This window comes from Chionomys nivalis, chromosome X, assembly GCF_950005125.1.
Source record: "Chionomys nivalis chromosome X, mChiNiv1.1, whole genome shotgun sequence".
In the NCBI taxonomy this organism is placed as follows: Eukaryota; Metazoa; Chordata; class Mammalia; order Rodentia; family Cricetidae; genus Chionomys; species Chionomys nivalis.
In genome coordinates this window covers 21,159,866-21,185,510 of record NC_080112.1, presented here as the reverse complement: position 1 = coordinate 21,185,510, position 25,645 = coordinate 21,159,866, and the positions used below count along the sequence as shown (strand labels likewise).

Genomic DNA, 25,645 nt, shown 5'->3' with positions numbered 1-25,645 from the left:
TTGTTTTGTTTTTCGAGACAGGGTTTCTCTGTAGTTTTGGAGCCTGTCCTGGAACTAGCTCTTGTAGACCAGGCTGACCTCAAACTCACAGAGATCCGCCTGCCTCTGCCTCCCAAGTGCTGGGATTAAAGGCGTGCGCCACCACCGCCCGGCTTTTTGATTATTTTTAAATGTGTATGTGTGTCTACGGGGGTATATGCAATGAATGCAGGTGACTCTGGAGTCTTTAAGCAGGTCCACTGGAACTGGAGTTTAGGGAAGTTATAAACTGCAGGACATGGGTGCTGAGAACTGAACATGGGTCTTCTGCAAGAGCAACATATACTGAGCCATCTCCAGCCACCTAACTTTATTTTTCTTGAGACAGGGTCTTACTGTATAGGCTGGCAGGCTTGCTTATGTAGAACAGGCTGGCCTCAAATTCACAGATCCACTTGCCTCTACCTCCCGAGTGCTGAGGTTAAAAGTGTGCACTACAGCCAGGCGGTGGTGGTGGACTTCTTTAATCCCAGCACTTGGGAGGCAGAGGCAGGCGGATCTCTGTGAGTTCGAGGCCAACCTGGCCTACAAGAGCTAGTTCCAGGACAGGTACCAAAGCTACAGAATCTTTATGGGTATTTTGCCTGTATGTATGTCTGGCAATATGTGCATGCCTGGTGCCTGAGGAGTCCAGAAGATGGTGCCAGGTACCCTGAAATTGGAGTTAGAGATGGTTGTGAAGTGGTGCAGAGAATGAATCAGGGTCCTCTAGAAGAATAGCAAGTGCTCTTTAACTGCTGAGCCATCTCTCTAGCCACTTAAAAAATTTTAAGAAAACTTTCAGTCTGGTATGGTGGCTTATCTGTAATCCCACCACTTGAGAGGCTGAGGTAGGGGGACTGCCAGAAGTTCAAGGCAAGACTGGGATACAGTGTGAGACCTTGTCTGAAAAAAATGAGGGGGAGGGCTGATTTTATTTTTATTTTTCATTTATTTATTTATTTATTTATTTATTTATTTATTTATTTATTTGGTTTTTCGAGACAGGGTTTCTCTGTAGCTACGGAGCCTGGCCTGGAACTAGCTCTTGTAGACCAGGCTGGCCTCAAACTCACAGAGATCCGCCTGTCTCTGCCTCCCGAGTGCTGGGATTAAAGGCGTGTGTCACCACCGCCCGGCTAGGGCTGATTTTAAATATACAAAAATAGTACAATACACACCCATATTCTTAGGCATAGCTTAGCTGGTTCTCATCTTGGGATCTTGTAGAATCAGCTGAGAGCTTTTAAAAAAAATCCTGATGTCTAGGTTTCATCCCCAAAGATTCTGATTTAATTGGTCTGTATATATTCTCCACAAGGCTCCTCAGGTGACTTCATGACACAGAATCACTGATTTAAGAGCCATTAACTAGGGATAGCGGAGAACTTACTTAGCATGTGTAAGGACCTGGGTTCCATCTCCAGAATCACTCCTCTCTCACATACAGAAGACAGCTATTGACATTTTACCAGATAGATCTTTTTTGGTTTGGGGACGTTTTTCCCCAGGCATCCTTGGAATCCTGAGTTCAAATGGTCCTCCTGCCTTAGTCTCCCAAGTAAGTGGGACTAACAAATATGAGCTTCATCTTTATACACTTCATGTATGGCCATGAATTCCACCATAATTCTTAAAAACCAAAAGCAGTATGTGTTCACTTAATATAATGATCTGCATTTGCATCCATTTTCTGGCAAATTACATAATTTTATTCCTTATGGAATAAAAACTCCATAAAGTCCATAATACACACATACACACACACACACACACACACACACACACACACACACACTGTTATCTAGTCAGCTGACACAACGCAGGGCTGATTTCATAATGGCTGTTGTGAATAGTGCTGTAATAAACATAGATGGGCATGTAGTCTCTGTGGTATGCTGACTAGAATCTTTCATGTATATACCTAGGAGCTGGGTCAGTATTTGAAGTATCACCATATCTGATTTCAACTTATACTATACAGCCATAATTGAATAACATGGTGCTAACACAAAAACAGACATGTAGATTGATGGAATAGGATATAGGATGTACAAGCAAATACACATAGCCATACCCAGCTAGCACAAGTCAGCCCTGAACTCCTGATCCTGTCTCTACCTCCTAAGTGCTGGGTTTATAGATGTGCTATCATGTTTTACTCAGCCACTTGATTTTTGACAGATGCTAAAAACATACATTGTAGAAAAGACAGCTTCTTCAACAGATGGTGCCAAGGAAACTGAATATCCAGTGACTTTAAAATAACTTATTTTTAATTATGTGTATGAGTGTGTATCTGTGTATAGTTTTGTGCATCTGAGTGCAATTGCCCACAGAGCTCAAAGGCACTGGATCACCTTGGAACTGGAGTTACAGGTGGTAGGGGATGCTCTGTGTGGATGCTAGGAACTGACCTCTGTGAGGCTACATGCCCTTAACCACTGAGCCCACTCAATGACTTTTTAATACATTCCAGGGTAAGTTGCAGGCTTTACCATACATCACCCTCCTCAATAGTTTGGCATGAAAACCATTAACTAGAGTTTAGTACTTGTTTCAGTACCACCACCACACCCTTTTCTTGGTGAAGTTTTCATAGTAAAATGCACAGGTCTTAAGTGTATCATAGCTGAGTTTTGACCAACATTTAATTACAATGAACACCCATTAGGGTGTGTGTCTGTCTGTCTGTTTGTGTTGAAAGTGCTGGAGACAGGACCTCACATGATAGATAAGCATTCAGCCACTAACTTACATCCCCACATCACTCAGTGTTGACTCACATCCTTTTACACATCCTTAATTTTTCATGCAGTGGTCTTAATGATGCAGTCAGATTTTCCTATTAGAAAGGTACATTTAAAGCTTAGACTATAGATGTGGAAGGAAAATAAGAGTCCAGATGGGAGAGAGCAAAGAGTGAAGGTCCTATTCGTATTGGGTGGTTGATAAGGTTGTACCAGGGCAAAGGCCTTGGAGAACATAAGGCTATGGAAGATCCAAGGAAGAAGAGCAGAGGAAGTCAAAGCATGTATTGTAGCACATGCTGGCTGGGCACTTTCCAATCATGTTAGTGATGCTCAGAACAGAGTGATAAGCACCATCTTTGTGGAAGGAAAAATAACCTGCCTTTTGCAAAGTTGGCATGTTAGCAGTCATTGATAGAGTTCTTTTATGTATGTCCCATACACTCACATACAGTTCACCATTTCTTCCCTCTGGAAATCTTTCTTAAAAGCCTCACTCAAACTCAGGCTGAGGCAGTCCCCGTCTCTGCACTCCTCAGTCTTTCTCATCTAGTCTCAGCACAGATCCCCTGGACGTGGTCCCTGTGTCTCCTCTAGTGCACCATGAGCTCCTTGAGGGCAGGGATTTCTCTGAGGCCCAAGTTCCTAGTACTGGCATCTGGAAGACATTGTTGAATGAAAAAGGTTACACAACTTGTCTGAGGTTACCTAATCTTAAGTGAAGAGGTAGAATCAAACCTAGGTCCTCTAACTCTAAAATACCATCCCAGTTGCCTTTTGTTGACCTGCCTAACCCAATGCCTTTCTTTTCTCCCCTACAAGGACTGAAGAGGAGAAGAAAGACTGGGTCCAGGTAACACCCAGGGTTTTGTGGGAGGGGTATGGAAGGGTATTAGTAAGTCCCTTAGGGGCTCTTAGACTTTTCCTTCAAACTACCTAAGCAGATGGGCCTAGACAGCAGATGCTATTAGCACACTCTTACAGACAGACAGCTAAAGTCCTGAGGTCAGATAGAGACATTCTTTGAAAAAAGCCAGCTCCTCTGCATCAGGCTTTATAAAAGCTTACACCTAAGCAGCAGCCGGGAAGGCCGTCTGAGTTTTCCAGCCACCACTCCCCTGTCCACATCTTATAATTACCAGATGTAGACCTGGATTTAGGGAGGGATTTTCTCACTCATATGAGTATGTTGGGGCAGAGCTGGGTCTAGAACTAAGGCATAGCTAGGAAGGTGTGGTGAGGGTGGAGATGGGTATCTTGCGGCGTGATCTGACCTCTCATTCCTCACGCCTCTTCACCAGGCTATCAACTCTACCCTCCTGAAGCACGAACAGACCCTGGAGACTTTCAAACTGTTGAACTCAACAAACAGGGATGATGAAGATACTCCCCCTAACTCTCCAGTAAGAGCCCTACTATCCCCCCCCAGTACTGGGATCCCTTTGAGGCTGCATGTTCTACCTTCCCTTGAGATGATCTTTTCTCAGAAAATAAGGACTAGAGAGATATTGCAGGCCCCTAAAAGCAGTCTTCTGCTGGTAGGGCTGCAGAGACTGTACCCCAGAAAGTAAATTGACTTGCCTCCAGTGTGGTGGGGCAGAGCCAGACCTTCCATATATATGTGTGCTCCCCAACCCTGTGACAATTCAAGCCATGGAGCAGTGGCTGAACTGGGCTGAGGAGCTGTCTCTGACCCAGGACCTAACCCTCCCCCTAGAACGTGGACCTTGGGAAGAGGGCACCTACGCCTATCCGGGAAAAGGAAGTCACCATGTGCATGCGCTGCCAGGAGCCCTTCAATTCCATCACCAAACGCAGACACCACTGCAAGGCCTGTGGGCATGTGAGTGTTGGGAGGCAGGGGCAGAGCTAAGGTGGGGGCAGCTGACAGCCTAAAAGCCCACTTCTGATTGGGTACCCTCCGAGAAGGAGGTTGCAGGTTGGCTGTGGTACTTGATAAAAGGGAAAAGCCAAAGGCAATTAGGCTGTTCTTGCCCACTTGCTGCCCCAGGTGGTCTGTGGAAAATGCTCTGAGTTTCGGGCCCGCCTCATCTATGACAACAACCGTTCCAACCGTGTGTGCACTGATTGCTATGTGGCCTTGCATGGAGCACCTGGGAGCAGTCCAGCCTGTAGCCAGCATACACCGCAGCGCAGGAGGTCCATCTTAGAGGTAAGAGTTCCTAACCACAATAACAAAAGTGTACCCCAGCTGCTTGAGGTCTGAACATCTCTTAGACAACAGGGTGCTGTGTGCACTCACTAATCAGGTGATCCAGGCTCGAGACAAGGAAAATGAATATAAGGGTTAAAAGTGATTTTTATTAAAGTACTCTACACATTTAACCTTCACAGTAACTAGTCAACCCGTACTCATGCTTCATTTACATATGAGGAAAAACTGAAGCCCATAGAGGGTATTTGGCTAGACTGCACAGCCAGAAAAACACTGCTAGGTTCTATCTGAGACAAAAATCTCACTGCATAGCCTAGGCTGGCTTTGAATTTCCAATTCTTCTGCCTCAGTCTATAGGATTTTTTTTTAAATACTCAATTGACTTTTCTTAAATTATGAACTAGGATAAGTAATACAACATAAAAAAGATGTATTACTTAACCCAGAAGATGCCACTGTCAATATTGATGTTTCTTATCTTTCTAGGACCATGAATATACACAATTTAGGGTGACTGTTTTTTAAATAAATCAAGGTATTCCAAATATAAGGGAGCTTTCTCTGTACTAGGACTATTTTAAATGCTTTGTTTATGCTGAGATCTCAAACACCCTCTGTGCTCTTCTCACAAGTCCTGCAGTTCATCTATTGTTAGGATTCTGGGACAGATGGTGTTAACCACCAACTCATCCCTTTAATCACGATGTTAGAAGGACTTTCTCAGAGCAGGTAACGAGTATATAATGAAAGATGAAAAGGTTAGCTATGAATGTCACTTAGTCTGTAGAGTGTCTGGCCAGCATTTCCATGCCCCCACTGAGGTCTGCATACCCCTTCCACTAGCTGTTAAGAGGCAGTAGCCATTGTTTACCTGGGTGACAAAGGCTAAATCATTTCTGCTACATATGCTTTGCTACCTTTGTCTGAGACATAGTCCATATGCTATGGGGCTGATTAAACCAAGAGCAAAGCCTTCTGTCAACACTGATGTACCGTGTCTCTGATCACAGAAACAGGCCTCGGTGGCTGCTGAGAACAGCGTCATCTGCAGCTTCCTGCACTACATGGAGAAGGGTGGGAAAGGATGGCACAAGGCATGGTTTGTGGTTCCCGAGAATGAACCCTTGGTGCTGTACATCTATGGAGCCCCTCAGGTGTGCATCCCACTCCTTCAGTTTTTCCCACCCATCTGACAAAGCCACACTGCCCCTCCTTTGTGTGCTTTGTCCTCTAGGGACAGAGTGAGCCTAGCAAAGGGAAAAATCAAACCCCTATCCTTTTGTGATAGAGTATGTAGAGACAAGTGTTTAGAGGCCAAGGTCTGGAGGGAAAATGAGGGTAGGGTGAGAAGTCTAGCTTTGTGGAGAAAACAGAAGGGGAGACAAGCACTTCTAGGCCTGACTTTAGAGAAGAGTGTGCAGACAAAGGCAAGAGTATAGACCTGAGTCTATAATAGTGAAGACTAGCAGTTGGTTTGGGCATGGGAGGAAACAGATATGGAAACCAGCCTGCCTTCTAGTCCTAGTTCAGCCACTTCAAAGCGAGGAAACAAGAAAACAGAGTTGTTTCATTGGGCAGAGGGCACAGTCCAGCCCCTGGATGACACTAGTTCTGTCCCTCCTCCCCAGGACGTGAAAGCCCAGCGCAGCCTGCCCCTCATTGGCTTTGAGGTGGGGCCTCCTGAGGCAGGGGAACGTCCTGACAGGAGGCACGTCTTCAAGATCACACAAAGCCACCTAAGCTGGTACTTCAGCCCAGAGACAGAAGAACTCCAGCGGCGCTGGATGGCTGTGCTTGGCAGGGCGGGCCGTGGGGACACATTCTGCCCAGGGCCCACACTGTCTGAGGACAAGGAGATGGAGGAGACACCAGTGGCAGCCTCAGGAGCCACTGCTGAACCTCCTGAAGCCTCCCAGACCCGAGACAAGACCTAGAGGGTTTGGGCGGAACTGGAAACTCCTGCCCCACACTCCAGATGCCCATGTTCAATTGGGGGCTCCAGCCCACTCCCAATGCAGTCAATACTTGAATTCCCATCACGGGCACTTTCAATCCCGAATGCTGGGTCTTGGGTTTTTTAATTCATCTTTTCACAAAATGTGGGCTTTTAAAAAAACTATTCCTACATTGTTGTTAATTTTTTAAATCCTTGTCCCCAGGGAGGGCAGGAGCTAATTGCTAGACTCACTTGAATTAGGCTGTTTCCTCCCAATACCCCAGATCCTACTTCCACCCAGTTCCCCCCAAAAGTACCAGTGGCAGGAGACCTGGATTCAAGTCCCAGCTCTGCTACTGACCCTGGAACCCCAACCTACCCTTGTCCCCTCAGCCAGTGTCTTCACATGTATGACTTTACATGGGGTGGTGACTAGGCCCTTCCTGCCTTTCCCATGGCTTATAGCTTCTACCTAGCCCCAAAGCAATCCAGTATTTTATCGTCCAGACCCATGGCAGGGCCACTGGGCAGGACGGGAATGGGAGGGGGGGAGGACAATGGATACTGTTTTTTAAAGAAAAATACAGTTTATTTCAGGCTTACAGTAACTTTCAGAGCACTGCTATGGTCCTTCCGTTTGTTCAAAGTCACTGGGGGTGGGGTGGATGCAGAAACTATTCTCTCACTGAACTCTGAAGCTCAGCTCTCAGAAGACCAATTCCAAGGTTAAGTCATGGATTAAACAAGATGGTGTTATGTTATTAAGGTCTTAGCCTCATCCCTGGACTTAAAACAGCCCAACTTTCTCAAGTTCACCACTTAGTCAAGCCCTCCAAACTCAACAGTATTCAGGATGGGAGCATTCACAGGAGGATGCAAGTTCTGGGCAGGGTAAAGAGCTGCTCCATGGGAGGCTGGGGTGGGGATACTGGGGAGGTGCCACACTTACTCTTCCAGCCATATGTTTATCTTACCATTCCCAATCCAGCCAGCCTCCCACTGTGGATACTCGTCCTTTCCACAAATGTACCTGCCTACTGTCCACAAGTCTGGCTTCCACTCCAACCACAGCCATACTCATCACCCATCTTGACATTCACAGCACCTACGAGTCACTGTGCTGGGAAACCTGGTCTTATCTCTCATATGGTACCTTAAGGTTCAAGGGACTGGAATAGGTCCCATCAACACAACCAAGGCTTTTCTTCCCCTGGAGGGAAGGACAGGGGAACAAGGTAGGATTATGGTTATCAGGATAGAGGTGTATAACCCTCCAAAACAGCCCCTATAACTCTCTCATAATACCCAAGCCATTTACTGCCCTACTCATTTCTTTCTCCGGACAATGGTCCAACCGTCTTCCACTATATCCTCTTCCTTAATAGTCTGGGAGTCTGGCTCAGGCGGTTGAGGCTGGGGGCAGATCCCATCCATCGTGGCCCCATCATTTGTAGCTGTCACCTGGAAGGAAAATATAAGAGAGAGCACTAAGTAATTACTCATGCTCTGCTCCCGACTTTCCCACGTCTATGTGAACTATCTTTCTTGATAATAACACCACTAGCAGCTATAACTATCGCCACTTCTCTGGGAATCTAGTTCTCTTCCAAAAATTTAGCATTTAACATTTGCACCCACACACAGGCACCTCTTTTACCTCCATTTCTTCCACACTGTCTACTTCATCTTCATCCACATCAGTTTCTCTGGCTGTCTGTCCTGGAGTAGCAGTGACTTTGCACTTCTTTTGGTCGATCTCAGAGGTCAGCTCCTGCAGAGCAGCTCCATCACCCTTCTGGAAGTGGTAGAACATGGTCTGTAGCTGCTGACTCACCTGCCAAGGAAACATCCAATCAGTTTGGAGCTTTCAGACAATCTACTATAAAACCAGCCTCTGCTTACAACAGAGTAGAGAGGGGGTTGGAATTTTCCAGAAAAAAAATTCCCTAAGAAGTTCATCCAGGCAGCTAGGCAGAGTGGTGAATGCATATAATGGGGAGGCCTCTGAGGCACAATTGTGAGTTTGAGGTAGACACTGTCAAAATAAAGTAACAGCTGAGAGTGGTGGCGTATGTGTCTAATCCCAGCACTCAGAGCGCAGAGGCAAGCAGAGTTCTTTGAGGTCAAGGCCAGCCTGGTCTACATAGAAAGTTTCAGGCCAGCCAGGGCAACATAGTAAAACCCTGTCTCAAAAAATAAAGCAACAACAAAGTCTAGTGGAGCAACCACAAATCAAGGGCTTGGGTGAAGATGTGAGGGCCTCCTGGAAGAGAAGGTACTAGAATTTCACACCTATAATCCGAGTACTTGGGAGGCTGAGGCAGGATGACTGCTATGAATTTGAGGTTGGCCTGGGCTACATAGCTAGAGAGTAATACACTGTCTCAAAGAAAAAGGGAAAAAAGATGCAAATGAATGATAATCTCACCAGGGTGAGCAGTGTTAATCAGAATAGGAATGGAATTTGATCTGGCCCTGCTTGTGGCATGTGGGGAAAATACCTGGTTGAGAATGATCTAAAGAGAAATAAAGGTAATATTTAAAAATGCAATAGGGAATCTTGTCTATGCCTCAAGAAAAGAATGGTTACAACCAAGAATCTTGTCCCAAACAGAAGAGCGAGCAGGCAGGGGGTTGACGGCTGTCTTCATATGCTCACCTGGGGCAAGCTCCCATCTTCCACAACTGTATCAAACTCAGTGGTCATCAGCTCCCCAAGGAAATCTTCCACCTCTTCCAGCTCTAAGTCAGCTAAACAGGAAACGATAGGCCCCTTTAGTCAAAGACCAACATCATCAGCACTGCCTGCTATATTCTTTGATACTTGCCTGCTATACCTGGTTCCTAGGTAAAGGTATGGTGAGCCGTTATTCACTAAAACACCCTCTTTTCACCTTGCCTGTCCTAACCGACCTCAGCCTTAGGTGACCTTGAAATAGCCTTGAGCCTCCAATTTCTCATTTCTAAAGAGAGGCAAATGGGACCCCCTAGGGGTCTGTTAGGAGGACTCCTCCAACACAAGCTTGGCTTGGCATGAGGGAGATGAGACCCTAATAATAATTTGCATCACTTCAGAGTTGAAGTATTTGAAATATAGAGACCCTTCACAGCTGGGGCTCCACGAATACAGGAGTCCAGAGACTCAAGGGTGCTGGTTAAGAAAAAACACGGTACGTGATTGTTTGCTTTGTTTGTTTCAGTGCTGGGGCTCAACCTCAGGGTCCGGCACCTGCTGAGCAAACACTCAACCACAGAACTACACCGCTACTTTAAAAAATGAAATCATCATAACTGTAATAACCATCTTTAAACTTCGTGACTCCGGCTAAGCCCTGTTCACTGGGCCTGTTATCTTACGGGCCCATGCTCTGCCTTTTCTGAAAAAGACTAACTTTCTCTTCCAGACATAATCTTCCACACTTGTGTTCACATCTCTCTTCCCGTCAGGCTAATTATCTAGCCAGATGTTAGACAGGTGCCTCAAGTCCCCATATCCAAAGCCACATTTATTATCCTGCCTTCCACACCAGCATCTTATCCTCCAAGAGCCCTCTATCTAATGGAAGTTTCCTAATCTACCCTGCCACTCATCACAAATCTGTCTCTTTCCCCAACCTGCTCTATGGACAAGTACCCTTTTTCTTGACCACTCCCACTGCCCTATTTTAGACCTTCTTTTCTAGACCAAAACAGCCTTCTCATGAGTGTTTCCTTCTCATATTCTACACTACCTACTTTCTGAATTTTCTAGCTAGCAAACACCATCCATTACTTACCTTAGAACCTGCTCAGGAATTTTATTACCAATTGTGAAGTTCACCTTTGATAAATATTCTACTGAGTTTAAGGGGTTGTTTTGTTTTTGCTACAGGTATCATGTAGGCCCAGGCTAGCATCAAACTATGCAGTCCAAGGCTAGCCTAGAACTCCTGGTGATTGGCAATCCCCCTGCCTTCACCTCCTTAATGCTAAGATTACAAGCATGAACCACCATGCCTGATTAATGCGGCTCTGGGGATTGAAACCAGGGTCTCTTACATGTCAGGCAAGTACTCTAGCAACTGAGCCGCATTCCAGCTCAATTTCGCTGAGTTTTAACGAGGATTTCATGAAAAACAAAGCCAGGATCAAGCACACACCTTGTAATCTCTGCACCCAGGAAAACAAAGCAGGAGGAACATTAATTCCAAAACAGTCTGCAGTACAAAAGCAGATACTCTTCTCAATTACTATTAATAATAATAATAAAAACATCAGCTTGGAAAAAGCATGTGTAATTTGACCGGTGAAACTTTCTGCATTGGACATCTAACTGGACAGGTCTATAGCTTGAATTGTACCAACACTAGCCTAAAGGCTACAGTCAAGGCACATAAGGCCTCCCATCTCTTACCCTTTAGGGTTAGGGTGTCTTTGTAAACGCACATGCATGCTCTACCACTCTTCCATTCCCTTACTACAATACAGGGGACCTTTCAGAAAACAACGCTATCCCAACTTCTTTAAGTGTGCATTATGTCCTTACCTAGTTCACCCTTTTTATTAATACCCACCCCTAATCACTACTCTTACGAAGGCAAAAAAAATAAAAATAAAAAAAAAAAAAAAAAACGGGGCTGCCAGCCTGGTCTATAGACTGAATTCAAGGACAGCCAGGGCCACACAGAGAAACCCTGTCTCAAAAAACAAACAAAAGAGGCTTCTCCTCAGGCTCAGATAACTTGTGAATTCTGAGCACTTCTTATCGCAACGCTTACCATCCAGTACTTTTAACTATACACTTGCTTATCTGAAACCACCCACTAGATACACCCCCTCAAAACTAGGCTATTAATGGAGGGTTTTATAAAAACTACAGCATATAATACTCCTACTAGGTCCTCTTGTTCTTATTCCCCACCAAGGCAAAATGAAGGCTGTACATCTTTGCTGTAGAAGTAGCCATATGGAGTTACCAAGTACAGGCACTTGAAATGTTGCGAGACTCAAGAAGTGCCCATTAAGACCTTTAAAAGTCCAGATTGTAAAAATTTAATTCTAAAAATGTGTTAAATGTTTAATTCTTTTTTGTTTTGGAGACAGGGTTTCTCTGTGGTTTTGGAGCCTGTCCTAGAACTAGCTCTTGTAGACCAGGCTGGCCTCAAACTCACAGATCTGCTTTGTCTCTGCCTTCCGAGTGCTGGGATTAAAGGCGTGCACCACCACTGCCCGGCTTAAATGCTTAATTCTATGACACACCGAGATTTTGGATGAGAATTTTTTTCATATATATATATATATATATATATATATATATATATATATATGATGTTTTTCTTGCATGCATGCCTTATGCACTCACTATGTATGTGTCTGGTGCCCACAGAGGACACAAGATGGTGTCAGATCCCCTGGAACTGGAATTACAGTTATGAGTCACCATGTGGGTACTGGGAACTGAACTCAGGTCCTCTGTAAGAACAAATGCTCTTAAATGCTGAGCCATCTTTCCAGCTGTGTTTTACTTGTTAATTATGTGTATATGCACATGTGTGCAGATGAAGATGACTTTGGATTCTCTGGAGTTACAGGTGGTTGTGAGCTACCAGACATGGGTGCTAGAAACCTAATTCATGTCCTCTGGAAGAGCAGGAAGCTAAGCATCTCTCCAGCCCCTTCTTTTATATTTTTGGTTGTGAGCCTAGCCTTTAACGGCTGAGCCATCCCTCCAGGCCCAGCCCCTTCTTTTAAAGACAAGTTCCGGTTATGTAGCCAAGGCCGACTTCAAACTCAGAGCAGTTTTCCTAACTCAGTCTGCCTAGTGCTAGAATTACAAACATGGCCCACATGCTAAGCTTTGGATGTGAATTTAATACTACTATATTTGCTTCTTTCATTCATTTATTCATTCATTCATTCGTAGTAGTGGGGGATTGGACCTAGAGTCTCACATGTAGTAGTAGGTAAGCACTCCACAGAGCTAGATACCCAACTGTTTATTTTTTATTACGAGCCAAGGTCGTGGATCAGGCTAGTATGGAACTGGGGTCCTTTCGCCTCAGGAGGAACTGAGATTACAGGACTGCGCCACATGGCCTGGCTGCCTTTTATTTTATCAGAGGTACTGCTTTTTAGGTTTGGTGGTGCTAGGGACAGAGCCCAGAATCATGCACATGCTAAGAAAGTGGGCTACAACTCCTCACACAATTTCATGACGGTGTTTACTTGTGGAGAGGAAGCCATCTTAAGTGACTCAGTTCTTTCCATGCGGTCCCATCTATCAAATTCGGATCATTATGCTTGCCGATCTTTGCCCATGGAGCCACTCTCCCCTCCCCTGATCAGCAATCTTAAGTTACACGATATGGGTGGAACACATAACATCGCACATTTCTATTAGTCGGATATTTTCACAACCATTTTAGGAACTCTGGAACCTTCTGGAAGGTAAAATGTGTTGTCCAGGAACATAGCACTATTCAGTGTCATTGCCTGTAAAGCACTCTCAAAACGTACGATTCTGATTCCAAAGTCACCATTCATTCGACATGAGAAAGCGCGGGCTCTCTAGGACGAGGCCTCACCGCTCCAAACCCCCACAGACAGACAGACAGACAGACAGCAACGTCTCACTCACTCACCATTGGCGATGAAGTAATCCTCCACTGCACCCCCCAGCCACTCGGCCTTCTCCTGGCTGTGCACGCCCCCGAAGCCATTCTCCACAGCGATCTGTGAACACAGGCCCAAGCCAACCATGACGGCATGGAAACCGGAGTGGCGTGGTCTGCCCTGGCCTAGGAGGCTGCCGCCTACGCCGCCCAGCCGAGGCTCTGGCGCCTCGCCCGGCCAGCTCCTGTTCTGCCCCAGCCCTGATCGTGACCCCCCGCCGTGGCCCCACTCACCTGCAAAGCAGGCCAAGCATCTAGAGCCGCTCGAACAGCAGCTCCGAAGAGCTCTCGCATGTCTTCTGCCTCGCCCGCCATCATCCGTTTGGATCACGTGGCTCCCAGGCAGCCCAATCGCTCGGCAGACGTCGCCAGGCAGAACGAGCCAAAAACCAATTCTGGGAACGCAGATTCGTTTTCTGCTGACCTGGCAGCAAGACCAGAACAGTCGAAAATTCTGTCAGTGAAAGATGACGCCACTTACCGCAGTAAATCCTGATAATTAAATTTGAACCTGGAGCCGAGGACTTAGGGAGCATAGCCGAAAAAAAGAGGGAGAGAGAAATAGGGAGAACTGAAGGGAGGAGGAAAGGGGGAGGAAGAGAGAGAATCTACAGTTGAGGGCCCTTTAGAGGTTCAATGAATAAAATCAATTGCCGCCATGCTTGATGACCTGAGTTCGGTCCCTAAGGTCCACATGATGGAACTAGAGAACCGACTCCTGCAGTTTTCCCTGTCCCCTCCACATGCTTCATGGCATGAACAGGTATGTGCATTCACATGCAATAAATAAATGTAATTTTTAAAATTAAAACTACATTTCCAAACAGCATTTTAACACTAGTATAGAACATTGCCACCAATAGCAGTCGAATATATTTTTGTCTTATTAATACAATATTTGTCTTCTCTCTCAAACCCCGAAACAACTACTTTCCCCAGACTTCCTGTGAAGGTACAGGTAAAGGAACTGTTAATCCTAAAGATGGGAGGAGAAAAACCACTGACCCCCAAATCAGCATTGGCAATTTAACTAAAACAAGCAATTAATTAAAACATGTTTTTTTATTCATGAGCATGGGCTGCCTCCCCTAAGGTGAGATTTGAGAGCATTGCATGTGAGGCAGACGAGGAGTTTTAGTTCAGGGCTAGGGGTTTGCAAATGGAGAAAATAGGTGGGGTCACAGGAGCGGAAGAGAAGCATAACAAGTTAGTCATAACAACCTCCTGAAACATACGCGATTGCAGGGTTGGCATAAAGTAATCAGAAGAACAGGTGATCATAACAACCTTTTGAAACAAAGGCAGGGTTTCAGGATACTTATAAATAACTTGGAAACGAAGACATGGTTGCTGCTTCCTGGAATGGGCAGTACAGACTACATTTGTAGTTAAGGTGGGGCATAGCCTAATCCTTGAGAAACAGATTTAATCATAAAGAGGAATGGGCCTAATTTGTCTTTACTATAAAATGGCTTTCAAGCCCTAAGATGGAGGCAGGCTGGTTCTTCAGCACACACAGGACAGAGGAGACATGAAAGGTCGAACTAGGGCAAGTAGAAGAGGATATGGCTACTTTTGCTTTGCAAGGCAAAGAGAATGAGAAAGGGCACCAAACAGCTTCTGAGAGGGCAAAATCCGGACTCAGAGAACTGAGGGACTAAGACTTCCGGATAGGCAGACAGATAGGTAGAGATGCCATGACAAGATGAAAATGGTGGTGAACTTCCAGGACAGAAGTTTGCTTCTCCACCTTCTAGCATGACTGTCTTCCTTCTCACCCTGCTAACCAGAGATAAAAGCTTGCTGACTTAAAGGCCTTGTAGGCTTTTTCTCCTGCCAGTAAGGTCCCTGCTGACTGACCCGGCTCAACAAAGTCAAGGCCAGATCAGGACATGTTACACAGCAGTTGTGGGCCAATCAGCCATCCTGTCTCATTTCAAACTGACCAACCCTAAATTAGAGGAGGAAGACCCTTGAAAGACATTAGCAACAACAACCAAAAGCCGACAAGGAGAAGCGGGCCTTCGCTTTCCCCGTATGTTTTGCTTTGTGTGCTTGCTGTATGCTGTCCTTCCTCACCCTGAAAGAAAGGTTGTGTTTCTTCACTGGGCTGCTTTGTTTTTTTTGTTTTGTTTTGTTTTTTGTTTTTTGTTTTTCGAGACAGGGTTTCTCTGTGGTTTTTGGAGCCTGTCCTGGAACTAGCTCTTGTAGACCAGGCTGGTCTCGAACTCACAGAGATCCGCCTGCCTCTGCCTCCCGAGTGCTGGGATTAAAGGTGTGTGCCACCACCGCCCGGCAACCAGGCTGCTTTGGCCTGATGTGTTTGAGAATTTCCCAGCTGTTACCTGTCGAGCTTGAGATGTTTCCTACTTTTTACTTCTTTAAGTGACAGAGAAAACAAACGCAATCAAAAGCTGTTGTTTCAGAAAAGGGTTCCCAGGATAAGCAGGGAGAAACCTCGCAAACACAGACCCAATGCCAGCCCCAGAGCCAACCACCCACCAAGCTGTGGGTGTTCCAGCCCCCATGGGACTTGGCTGCTGTATGGAAGTCCTTTGAAAGAGCTTTGGTTTGGAAGCTTCAGCTACAGACAAATGAGGTCAAGGGATGTGGGACCGCCAAGCTGCCAAGGTTCTCATTCGTCACAGGGTCTGGACAGTTTAGTGCCACTGAAGGCAGCAGTGGGCATAGTAGCTAAGAGGTGAACCTCAAGAGGGAGCTGGTGGGAATGAACTTGGAGCAGGCATGCTTTCAGAAGAGGAGAGCTGAGGTAAGAGAGATGCTCCCAGTCGGAGAACCAGAATGCACATTTTAACAGCACACTACACACACAAACATATTTTTTTTATTTATGTGTGTGTATTCTCTCCTTTCACCAAGTCTCTCTCTCTCTCTCTCTCTCTCTCTCTCTCTCTCTCTCTCTCTCTCTCTCTCTCTCTCTCCCTCCAAGACAGGGTTTCTCTGTAGCTTTGGAGCCTGTTCTGGAACTAGCTCTTGTAGACCAGGCTGGTCTCGAACTCACAGAGATCCGCCTGCCTCTGCCTCCCGAGTGCTGGGATTAAAGACATGTGCCACTGCCTGGCACAGAAGTAGCTTTTCTTTTCTCCAGGAACTTCAGCTTATACTGTGTAACCATCACTGATAATGCATTCTGGCCCTCCTAACCCCACCCTCCTAAATCCCAGCACTAATCATGCACCGCCACACCTAGCACAGAATACATTTTTCTGAAGTTCACAAGAACATTCTCCAAGACATACCAATATCATAGTCCAGATGGCAGAGCCCAGTAGGTTTTAGAGGACTAAGGGCTGACCATGCTGAGGTCCTAGACTTTTATCCCTAGACCACAACAGAAAAAACTGAAAGAATACGAAGCAAAATGAAATTAGTAAGAGAAAGAACTTGTGAAATCCACAAATTTGTGTAAACTTATGCACTCCATTTTGTGGAAATAAAAATCAAAGAAAAAAATCAAAGAGAAGTTGGAGAACACACTGAAATGAATTTTAAAAACATAGCATACCAAAATTTATGTGATACAACTGAAGTACTTAGGGGACAAACTTTTAGCTTGAGACGAGAAAGTTCAAGCTGTAAATATTTGAAAAACATACGGGCCAGCACCGCTCCCAGCAGCCCCAGTTCCCTCCCCCTCAGGTAAAGCCTTGACTACACTGCGGGAAAGAGCTTCAGGATGGTCCAGCATTATGATATGAGCATCCAGTGCTATCTGATTTTATGACACGGCCATTATGATATATGGTAAGCAGTTAGCGCTTATTCAACTACAAGCATTTAGAGGGAGGAACGCTTAGGAAAGGAAGGGTTTGTTCTGCTGAACACAATAATAAAATGACTCCGAATGACATTGGGCTATCCCCATAGATCAGTGTCTCACTCATCATCAGAGAAGACAGAGATTCCTTTCTGGACAATCAATGTGTAAAGAGTGGGAGAGTTGAGGCTGGAGAGATGGCTCAGTGCTTAAGAGTACTGACTGCTGTTCCAGAGGATCCGGGTTCAATTCCCAGCACCCACATGGCAGCTCACAACAGTTGCAGGGGATCTGACACCTTCACACCAATGCACATAAAATAAAGTTAAATAAGCCATAAATTAAAAAAAAAAGAGAGGGAGAGTTTTGTACACTCAGTCTTTTCTTTTCCAAATAGGTCTTCTCTGTGTAACAGTCTGGCTATCTTGGAACTCACTTTATAGACCAGGCTGGCCTTGAACTCACAGAGATCCACCTGCCTCTGCCTCCTGAGTGCTGGGATTAAAAGCGTATGCCACAATGCCTAGCTTGGAATGCTCAGTCTTAAATGGGATGTCCTCATCAGAACTCCGCAGAAGAGGAGGCAAAAAGATTATAAGAGCCAGAAGAGATGGAAGACATCAAGGAGACAAGACCTTCGAGACACAGCAGGACCAATGCACATAGGAACTCACAGAAAGTGGGCAGCATACACAGAGCCTGTGGGAGTCTAAGCCTGATGGGGTTCCAGTGTTTAGAGGGGAAATAGACACAAGCCCCCATCCCTAGTCCAGAAGGAATCTCCAATTGATACTTGCTCAGAAAGGAATGGGTATACAAAGCACACTTAAGGGCAGGCTCCACACCTAGCAGTAGATAGTCAAGGACAACAACAACAACGACAAAAATGAATTCAACGGAATGTTTGTAGTCTTTTCCTCTCATATCGCTTTGTTTGGGCATTTTTGGTCTTCCTGGCCTTTTGCTTGTATGTGATGGTTTCTGATTTTGTGTTTTATGAGTTCATTTTTGTTGGGGGGTGTCTGTATGTGTTTCTTGTGCTTTTTCTTTGTTTTTTGTTTGTCTTCTAATTCTGTTTTGTTTGTCTGTTTGTTTTCTAAACAGAGAAAGGAAGGAAGAAGAGTAGGGTGGATGAGGAGAAAAAGAGTATCTGGGTAGAGCTAGGGGAGAGGAGACTGTGATCAGAAGGGATTTGCTGGTACTATGTGTACTCACATATTGGTTATTGTGGGTAAGAGTCAGAAGAAAACATAAAAAGAAGCCAATATGACAAGCGATTAGTATTGAGTCGACAGAAGTAGAGAGGAATGTAGAAAGGAGAACTGTTGGGGGCAAAGGGAACAAGAGCTGGGGATATTTGGTTGAAGGTAGACTGGAGAGAGACAGCTAACCACACACTGTCCAACAATGTAGTAGTGACCCCGTCTCTCAGGAGGCTGAGCTGCAGACATCCTGCAAACCATGCCAGTCTGTGTTCTTTGGGAGAGGAAAGAGGAGAAGGAAATATTAAGGAGAGACAACTGACGGAGAGAAACATGACAAGATGCCATTTCAAAAGGATTCCTGCTGTGTTGGCAGCTTGACAGCCCAAGGCCTTCTGTGAACCACACTCTTGAGAAATTCAGACCAAGAGTCATGGGGCCGTGGAGAAGAAGCATTGAATCAGATCCACATAGTAGTCAGCGAGCTGAAAACTTGGTAGGAACTAAAGACAATAGCAGAACTATTGCAGAGTTCAATCAGTTCATGGGACATTGGGGAAAACTGCACAAGTTTCCGAAGATGGAACTTCAGGGCATCTTTCTTCTTATCCCAGAGCACAGCGTCCTTCCCTTTTAAACTAGCTCTCTTTCTCTCCCTCCTCCTCCCCAACGTGTGTGTGTGCGTGCGTGCGTGCAGACAAATGAGTGCAGGTGCCTGTGGAGCACAGAAGAAGGTGTGTCAGATCCCTGGCGGCTGGAGTTACAAGTGGCTGTGAGTCACCTGACATGGGTGCTGAGACCTGAGATCCCATCCTTCACAAGAGCAATATAGGCGCTTAGGCACTGACTCATTTCTCCAGCCCCAGGCGGTTCTGGCAGTGGCACTAACCTCTCTGTCTGTCTCCATCTCTTTTAGATTTTCATTTTTTTCCTTCGTTTTTTCTTTTGTTTTAAATTTAAGTTCTTACTTTTGAGATTATAGTATAGTTACATTTCTCCCCTCCCTTTTCTCTTGCCAAACTTTCTCATATACCCCTCGCTGCTCGTCTTCAAATTCATGGCCTCTCTTTCCACTAATTATGATTGCATCCATAGATGTTTGTATATACACACAGATATTCCTAACTATAACTTGTTCGGTCCATAAAATGTTACTTAGGCATATTTTCAGGGTTGACCATTTGCTGATCTCTTTAGCAGTTACAAGGTGCTTTCTCAGGATTCATCTGTCTGCACCTTTAAACTTTGTCTTTTCAGCACCTGAATCTCCTTGCCCTCTCTGCTCCATCTGGAGAAGCAGTGACAATGACACCGCCCACATACCCCCATCCAAATCTCCTGCACTAAACACCTGAATCCAGCTTCACTCCAGTTTTCAGGACACATGTAGGACAAAGCCAGGTTCTTTGATCTCTAGCCTGGTTCCTGGTAGAGGTTTTTTTTTTTTTTTTTTTTTAGTTTTATTTATTATGTATACAATGTTGTGCCTGCTTGTATACCTGCAGGCCAGAAGAGGGCGCCAGATATCATTATTGTAACCTTTGGCATAGCAGCCAATGCTCTTAATATCTGAGCCATCTCTCCAGCCCCCTTCCACCGTAGAGATCTTATTCCTTCTGAAACAGCAGGAACTGGGTGGGTACTGTCTGGTTTCTCTTAGTATTCTTGCCTTCCAAACTTCCATAAGAATGCCCCGTTTGAGGCAGAAGCAGGTGATTCTCTCTGACTTTGAGGCCAGCGTTGTCGTCATAGTGAGTTCCAGGACACCCAGGGCTGTTACAGAGAGAAACCCTGTCTCAAAGAACTCAAACAAACAAACAAAAAAGTCCCATAAAGCTCTACTTATAGCATTCTCGGGCTTTTTTATCCCCCAACCCCAAACATTTTCCTATTTCATTCACAAAGCAGCTCCAAATATCTAAGAAATCCATAGTCAGTGTCCTAGGGTTTTTTGTTTGTTTGTTTGTTTTGGTTTTGGTTTTTCGAGACAGGGTTTCTCTGTGGTTTTGGAGCCTGTCCTGGAACTAGCTCTTGTAGACCAGGCTGGTCTCAAACTCACAGAGATCTGCCTGCCTCTGCCTCCCAAGTGCTGGGATTAAAGGCGTGCGCCACCACCGCCCGGTTTTTTTTGTTTGTTTGCTTGTTTTTTTGTTCCTATGTAATTTTTTTTGTGTAACATTCAGTTTTATTTTTGTGTATACTCCTTTGAGGGCAGTTCATGCACCACCTTGCTCTTTTTGTTAAATGTTATTCAGCTTGCTTGTTGGTAGATTGATAATAAAGCTATTCATAGAAATTTAAAAAAAAAAAAGAACCTGAAGGCAGAAATTGAAGCGGAAGGCAAACAGGAACAGTGGTTTCTGGCTTGCTTTCCATGGTTCCTCAAGCTCATTTCCCAGGACCATTAGCAAAGGGTCGGCATGGCCCACAGTGGGCTGGAACCTCTACATCAATAACTAATCAAGAAAATCCAAGTTGCCTACTAGACGATCTGATAGAGGTATTTTCTCCACTTGAGGATTGCTCTTCCCAGCTGACTTTAGTTTGTATCAAGCTGACGACAATCTAACAAGGAAAGCCGGGCAGTGGGGGTACACGCCTTAAATCCCAGCACTCGGGAGGAGGAGGCAGGCGGATTTCTGTGAGTTCAAGACCAGCCTGGTCTACAGAGGGAGTTCCGGGATTAGCCTAACTTCATAGCTACTGAAAAACCCTGTCTCAAAAAAAGAAAGAAAGAAAGGAAGAAAGGAAGGAAGGAAGGAAGGAAGGAAGGAAGGAAGGAAGGAAGGAAGGAAGGAAGGGAAAAAGAAAAAAAGAAAGAAAAGAAAAAGAAAAAGCCAATCTAATAAGCCTAGCCAGGTTTTTCATGACAATGGCTCCCCATCTTGGTATCAGTTGTCTGTATTAGTTACTCTTTTCATTGCTGTGACACAATGCCTGAGCAAAGCAGCTTCAAGAAGTAGCGCTTTGTTTTGGCTCACATTTCAAAGGTATAATCCATGATGGCAGGCAAGATATGGTGGCAAGGGTGGGAGACACAGATGGCTGGTCATCCACACCCAGGAGGCAGACAGATGAAAACTGGTACCTCCTTGTTTCTCCTTTTCAGTCAGGGACCCTAGCCCAATGAAATGGGGTCTTCCTACTTGAACTAACCGAGTCTAGAAACACACTCACAGACACACCCAGAGTTGTTTTTCTCCCTAGGAGGTTCTAGATCTTGTCAAGTTGACAATCATATGAGCCATCAAAAATAGTCAGCACCAATAAATAAATGAAGTTCAGCAGGAGGCCATACCTCTGCAACCCCAGTGCTCAGGAAGCAGAGGCAGGAGAACCCTGAGTTTTAGGCCAGCCTGGTCTATGCAGTGAGATCCTACCTGAGTACCATCACCAAGTTTAGGTACAGTTAGCTAGGTCCTCTGTGCAGGATTTTACAGGCTACATCCAGTTTATTTTGTTTTGGTTTTGAGACAGGGCTTCTCTGTGTAATAGCCCTAGCTGTCCTGGAATTCACTCTGTAGATTAGGCTGGCCTCAAACTCACAGAGATCCACCTGCCTCTGCCTCCTGAGTGCTGGGATTAAAGGCATGTGCCACCACACTAGGCTCAAGCTAAAATGTGTTTTGTTTTTTTTTTTGTTTTCTAGACAGGGTTTCTGTGTAGCTTTGGTTCCTGTCCTGGAACTATCTCTTGTAGAGCAGGCTGACCTCAAACTCACAAAGACCCACCTGCCTCTGCCTCCTGAGTGCTGGGATTAAAAGCATGCATCACCACTGCCCAGCTTCAGGCTACAATTTTGTATGGCACGTGGTTCCTCTTCTAAGCTCACGTAATTGTAGGTGTAGAGATAACACCCTCAAATTCTGGGAGCTGTCTTTCATATGACTCTCCCCGGGAGGGTCATATGAGACTCTCCAGGAGGGTCATATGACTGACTTAATGCTAATGTGACTTAAACAAGAAAAAAATTCTCTATAGAACAGGTCAGTCAGATATAGGATGAGGAAATGATTGGAGAATGGTATGCTTGGACTGGAATTTGAGGAGATGGTTCATTTTGCTGAGAACAAGGACTTAGACGTCACCATGGCAACAGAGCTTGACTCGGCCAGAGGATAAATTTGCTTATGAAGAAGCTGAGCCTACCAGTACAGGATAATATATATGGGGCATCTACAGCTAAGTCTCAAGCATCCTGGAGAGCCCTGGGAACTCTCAACTGGACTTCTCAAACAGATCCTAAGGTACAGCTCCATAGAGTTCATGTTTTTCCAGATTAAGTCCCAAACTGAACCTAGAAGAAAGTACACATGGGCCCAAGAAAACTGCTGGGGAAAGGCTACGGTTCTGATTCATCAGAGTTCTTTTCTCTACAAGAGTTTATGATATGAGGAACCTGGAGCTCCTACTATACTGTATTTGAGAGCAGCCTGAGCTACTTACTGACGCACAGTCTCAAAAAGCAGAGCAGTCTTCTTTTGAGTGTATCATAGGTTCATCGCAGAGCACACTTAGCCTCTGGTTGGGCATCCTTATGCCGTGCGTAAACTGTAGAGCTATCCACAATGCTAAGAGCATGTATCATATAAACGACCACCTGGAGGTCAATCCCTGCCATCTCCCAGCTAAACAACTTCCAGGGAGCAACATCTCCCTCTCTATGAGCCCCAGTTTCCTCAGTGAACAAGCAGGGGACATGCACACAAATATCACAGGGTTGCTGTGAGGATTACGCAAAGAATTTATTCTGATTAAATGTCATAGTTATCAGTAGAGACATGAGGCTGGGCTAGGCTTCTGCCAGTCTTGACAAGATGATTTTCAAGGGGGTATTTTTCCCAGATTAGTATTCCAAATTCTAATGAAGGAAGTATCAGTAATTCACGTTATTTTTTTAATTTATAGGTGGGCCCTATCAGGTTACAACAGGATAATAGGCCTATTGCAAACTAACATTTGACACAAACATAATTTCTCCTACTATTTGCTATCTGGAAATATATGGCGCTTGGAGACAGAAGCATGTAAATAAAATGTCGGCCAGCCTAAGAACAGTGAAGACACACAGGTACTTGATTCCTCCCCACTTAGAAATTTGTGTAAGATTCCAAGCAAGTGACCCTGGCAAGTTCCACAGTGGGTGGGGGACCATGGCAGGTAACAGAATAGGCCATGCAGATGGAGACTGAGTATGGAGTCTTATTTGAGAAGAGGGTATTGGGAGGGTAGGGGGAAGGAGGAAAGGGAGAGATACAGAGACAGAGAGAGGGGAGAGAGAAAGAGAGAGTGAGGGAAGGAGGGGGAGAGAAGGAAAGGCCTACCCTCTTGCCTAGGTGGGAAAAGAGCAGTTAGGAGTGGGTGGAGTTTGTCTCTTAAAGAGACAGGATACCATCTGCTCGAAATGCTCTGTGCCAGGGTGTGCCTGAATATTAACATTCCTCACTTCGTACTAATAAGGTGAGGAGTTAGGTGTGGCAGGTTAAGTGGGGCGGGGAATGAGGACATCGAGGTCTCGAGACTGCTTACTGCTGATTTGGTGTGGGGGTACCCTGAGACAGCTGGGGTGTTGTCACATCTTGGGGTGGCTGGTTTCTTCACTGCTGTCCAGGCTCTGTGGAACTGTCCACTGTCTCTTGGACCCAGCAAAGTGCTGGCAGAGCAGAGGACAAAGTTAAATTTAGGGAAAAAACATTTTCTTTGGGTCTTGGTGATTGAGGGCTGTCGGGGTCCAAACCCAGCCCCAACATAAACTACCTACCAGCCTGGAGGCACAGGAATAAAGACACGACTCACATGGCTTTATTGAGAGGGAGATTCTCAGTGATCCCTCATGAAATCCTGAGTTCACATCCTGAAAATTCCTCTTGTTTATTCTTTAAACAACCTTTATACCAAGACATAAACTGAGGGGGAAATTCTTTAGCATTCTGTTTCCTAGGTAACTGGGAGAATGACTCTGATCACGTCCACACCTTTGGCCACACCTTTCTATGCCCATTTTGTCACGTCTCCCTATCTTCCTGCTCCGTAAGCCAGCTCTGTCACGTAGGCCTAAATTAGCATCTCCAACCCAGGTGTCCTCCAAATTACGAAGGAGCAGAACAACATCCTGACCCTTTGTTAGTGTAGCGACAGCCTGTCTGGAAGGCCACCTCAGGTGCAAACTATGGCTTGAGAGCCTGGCTGCCATACCATATAGAAATATGGGCCTACAGAGGGGGAGGGTGTCAGGACCAGGGAAAGCTGGGAAGCCTGGGGCTGCTTAGGGGCTGGTAATTGAGGGAAAGATGCATCTATCTAACCTGTCCAAGTTGGCTCTCTGGAACTTAAAAGAATTTTTTGAGTTTGTGAAAACTTAAGTTTTAGATAGTTTTTGTACTGAAATTTGTTCTGTAGGAACGGCAGTGTACTCATGTCAGAAATGATGGTGACAGATCATTTTCGCACAATGAGAACTATCTTTTAGGTCTATAGTTAGAAAACGAACAAAGAACTTAAAATCTTTTTTTTAAATATTTATTTATTTATTATGTATATAATATCCTGTCTGTGTGTATGCCTGCAGGCCAGAAGAGGGCACCAGACCTCATTACAGATGGTTGTGAGCCACCATGTGGTTGCTGGGAATTGAACTCAGGACCTTTGGAAGAGCAGGCAGTGCTCTTAACCACTGAGCCATCTCTCCAGCCCAGAACTTAACATCTTGATCTTGCAGTATAGTAGTGGCAGTACTCTGCCAGAGCTAGATTAATACCTTATTAGAGTTTTATTGATTAATGTTAAGACTATGGACAGCAGTAGAATTAGAGAGAAATCTGATAACTTTCATTTCAACACCTTAATGCACTTTCTTATACTCAGAAACGTTTTTATCCTCAGACCTTTATAACATGCAGGCACACATATTAACTTGCATTTGTACACCTTAAAACACCTCCTTAGACCCTAAAACATTCTTAGACCCCCACATCTTAGGCTCTCGTGTCTTTACATAAATAAACCTTAAAGAACATGTTTTTCCCCCATCATCATGACATTACCTTAACACACAGGAGAAATCTGTTTTATGAGTTTATCTCTTTTTTCAGTCTGGTAACGAGGTAGGAGAGTGAGGCCTGTGATTTTTGAATTT

At 45.1% G+C, this 25,645-nt stretch overlaps 2 protein-coding genes across 3 annotated transcripts in view; one reads left to right on the top strand and one right to left on the bottom strand.

Annotated features, from left to right (window-relative positions):
* The window catches only part of Fgd1 (FYVE, RhoGEF and PH domain containing 1), a 40,975-nt gene extending 34,092 nt beyond the window's left edge, over positions 1 to 6,883 (top strand). Inside the window, exons 13-18 of one of the 2 annotated variants that reach the window (XM_057759208.1) lie at positions 3,591 to 3,621; positions 4,070 to 4,171; positions 4,486 to 4,611; positions 4,780 to 4,941; positions 5,955 to 6,098; positions 6,573 to 6,883. In XM_057759208.1, the coding sequence (XP_057615191.1) occupies positions 3,591 to 3,621; positions 4,070 to 4,171; positions 4,486 to 4,611; positions 4,780 to 4,941; positions 5,955 to 6,098; positions 6,573 to 6,878 (871 nt within the window). In that variant the 3' untranslated portion in view covers positions 6,879 to 6,883. The remainder of the gene's footprint in view (positions 1 to 3,590; positions 3,622 to 4,069; positions 4,172 to 4,485; positions 4,612 to 4,779; positions 4,942 to 5,954; positions 6,099 to 6,572) is intronic. The other variant, XM_057759209.1, reaches the window with a different exon arrangement.
* Positions 6,884 to 6,919: 36 nt separating this feature from the next.
* Tsr2 (TSR2 ribosome maturation factor) lies at positions 6,920 to 13,876 on the bottom strand. Its single transcript, XM_057759210.1, has 5 exons — positions 13,765 to 13,876; positions 13,501 to 13,591; positions 9,540 to 9,631; positions 8,538 to 8,714; positions 6,920 to 8,341 (listed from the first exon to the last, which is right to left on the bottom strand). The coding sequence occupies exons 1-5, from the start codon at positions 13,846 to 13,848 to the stop codon at positions 8,207 to 8,209; spliced, it is 579 nt and encodes a 192-aa protein (XP_057615193.1). The 5' UTR covers positions 13,849 to 13,876; the 3' UTR covers positions 6,920 to 8,206.
* Between the last annotated feature and the right edge of the window lie 11,769 nt (positions 13,877 to 25,645).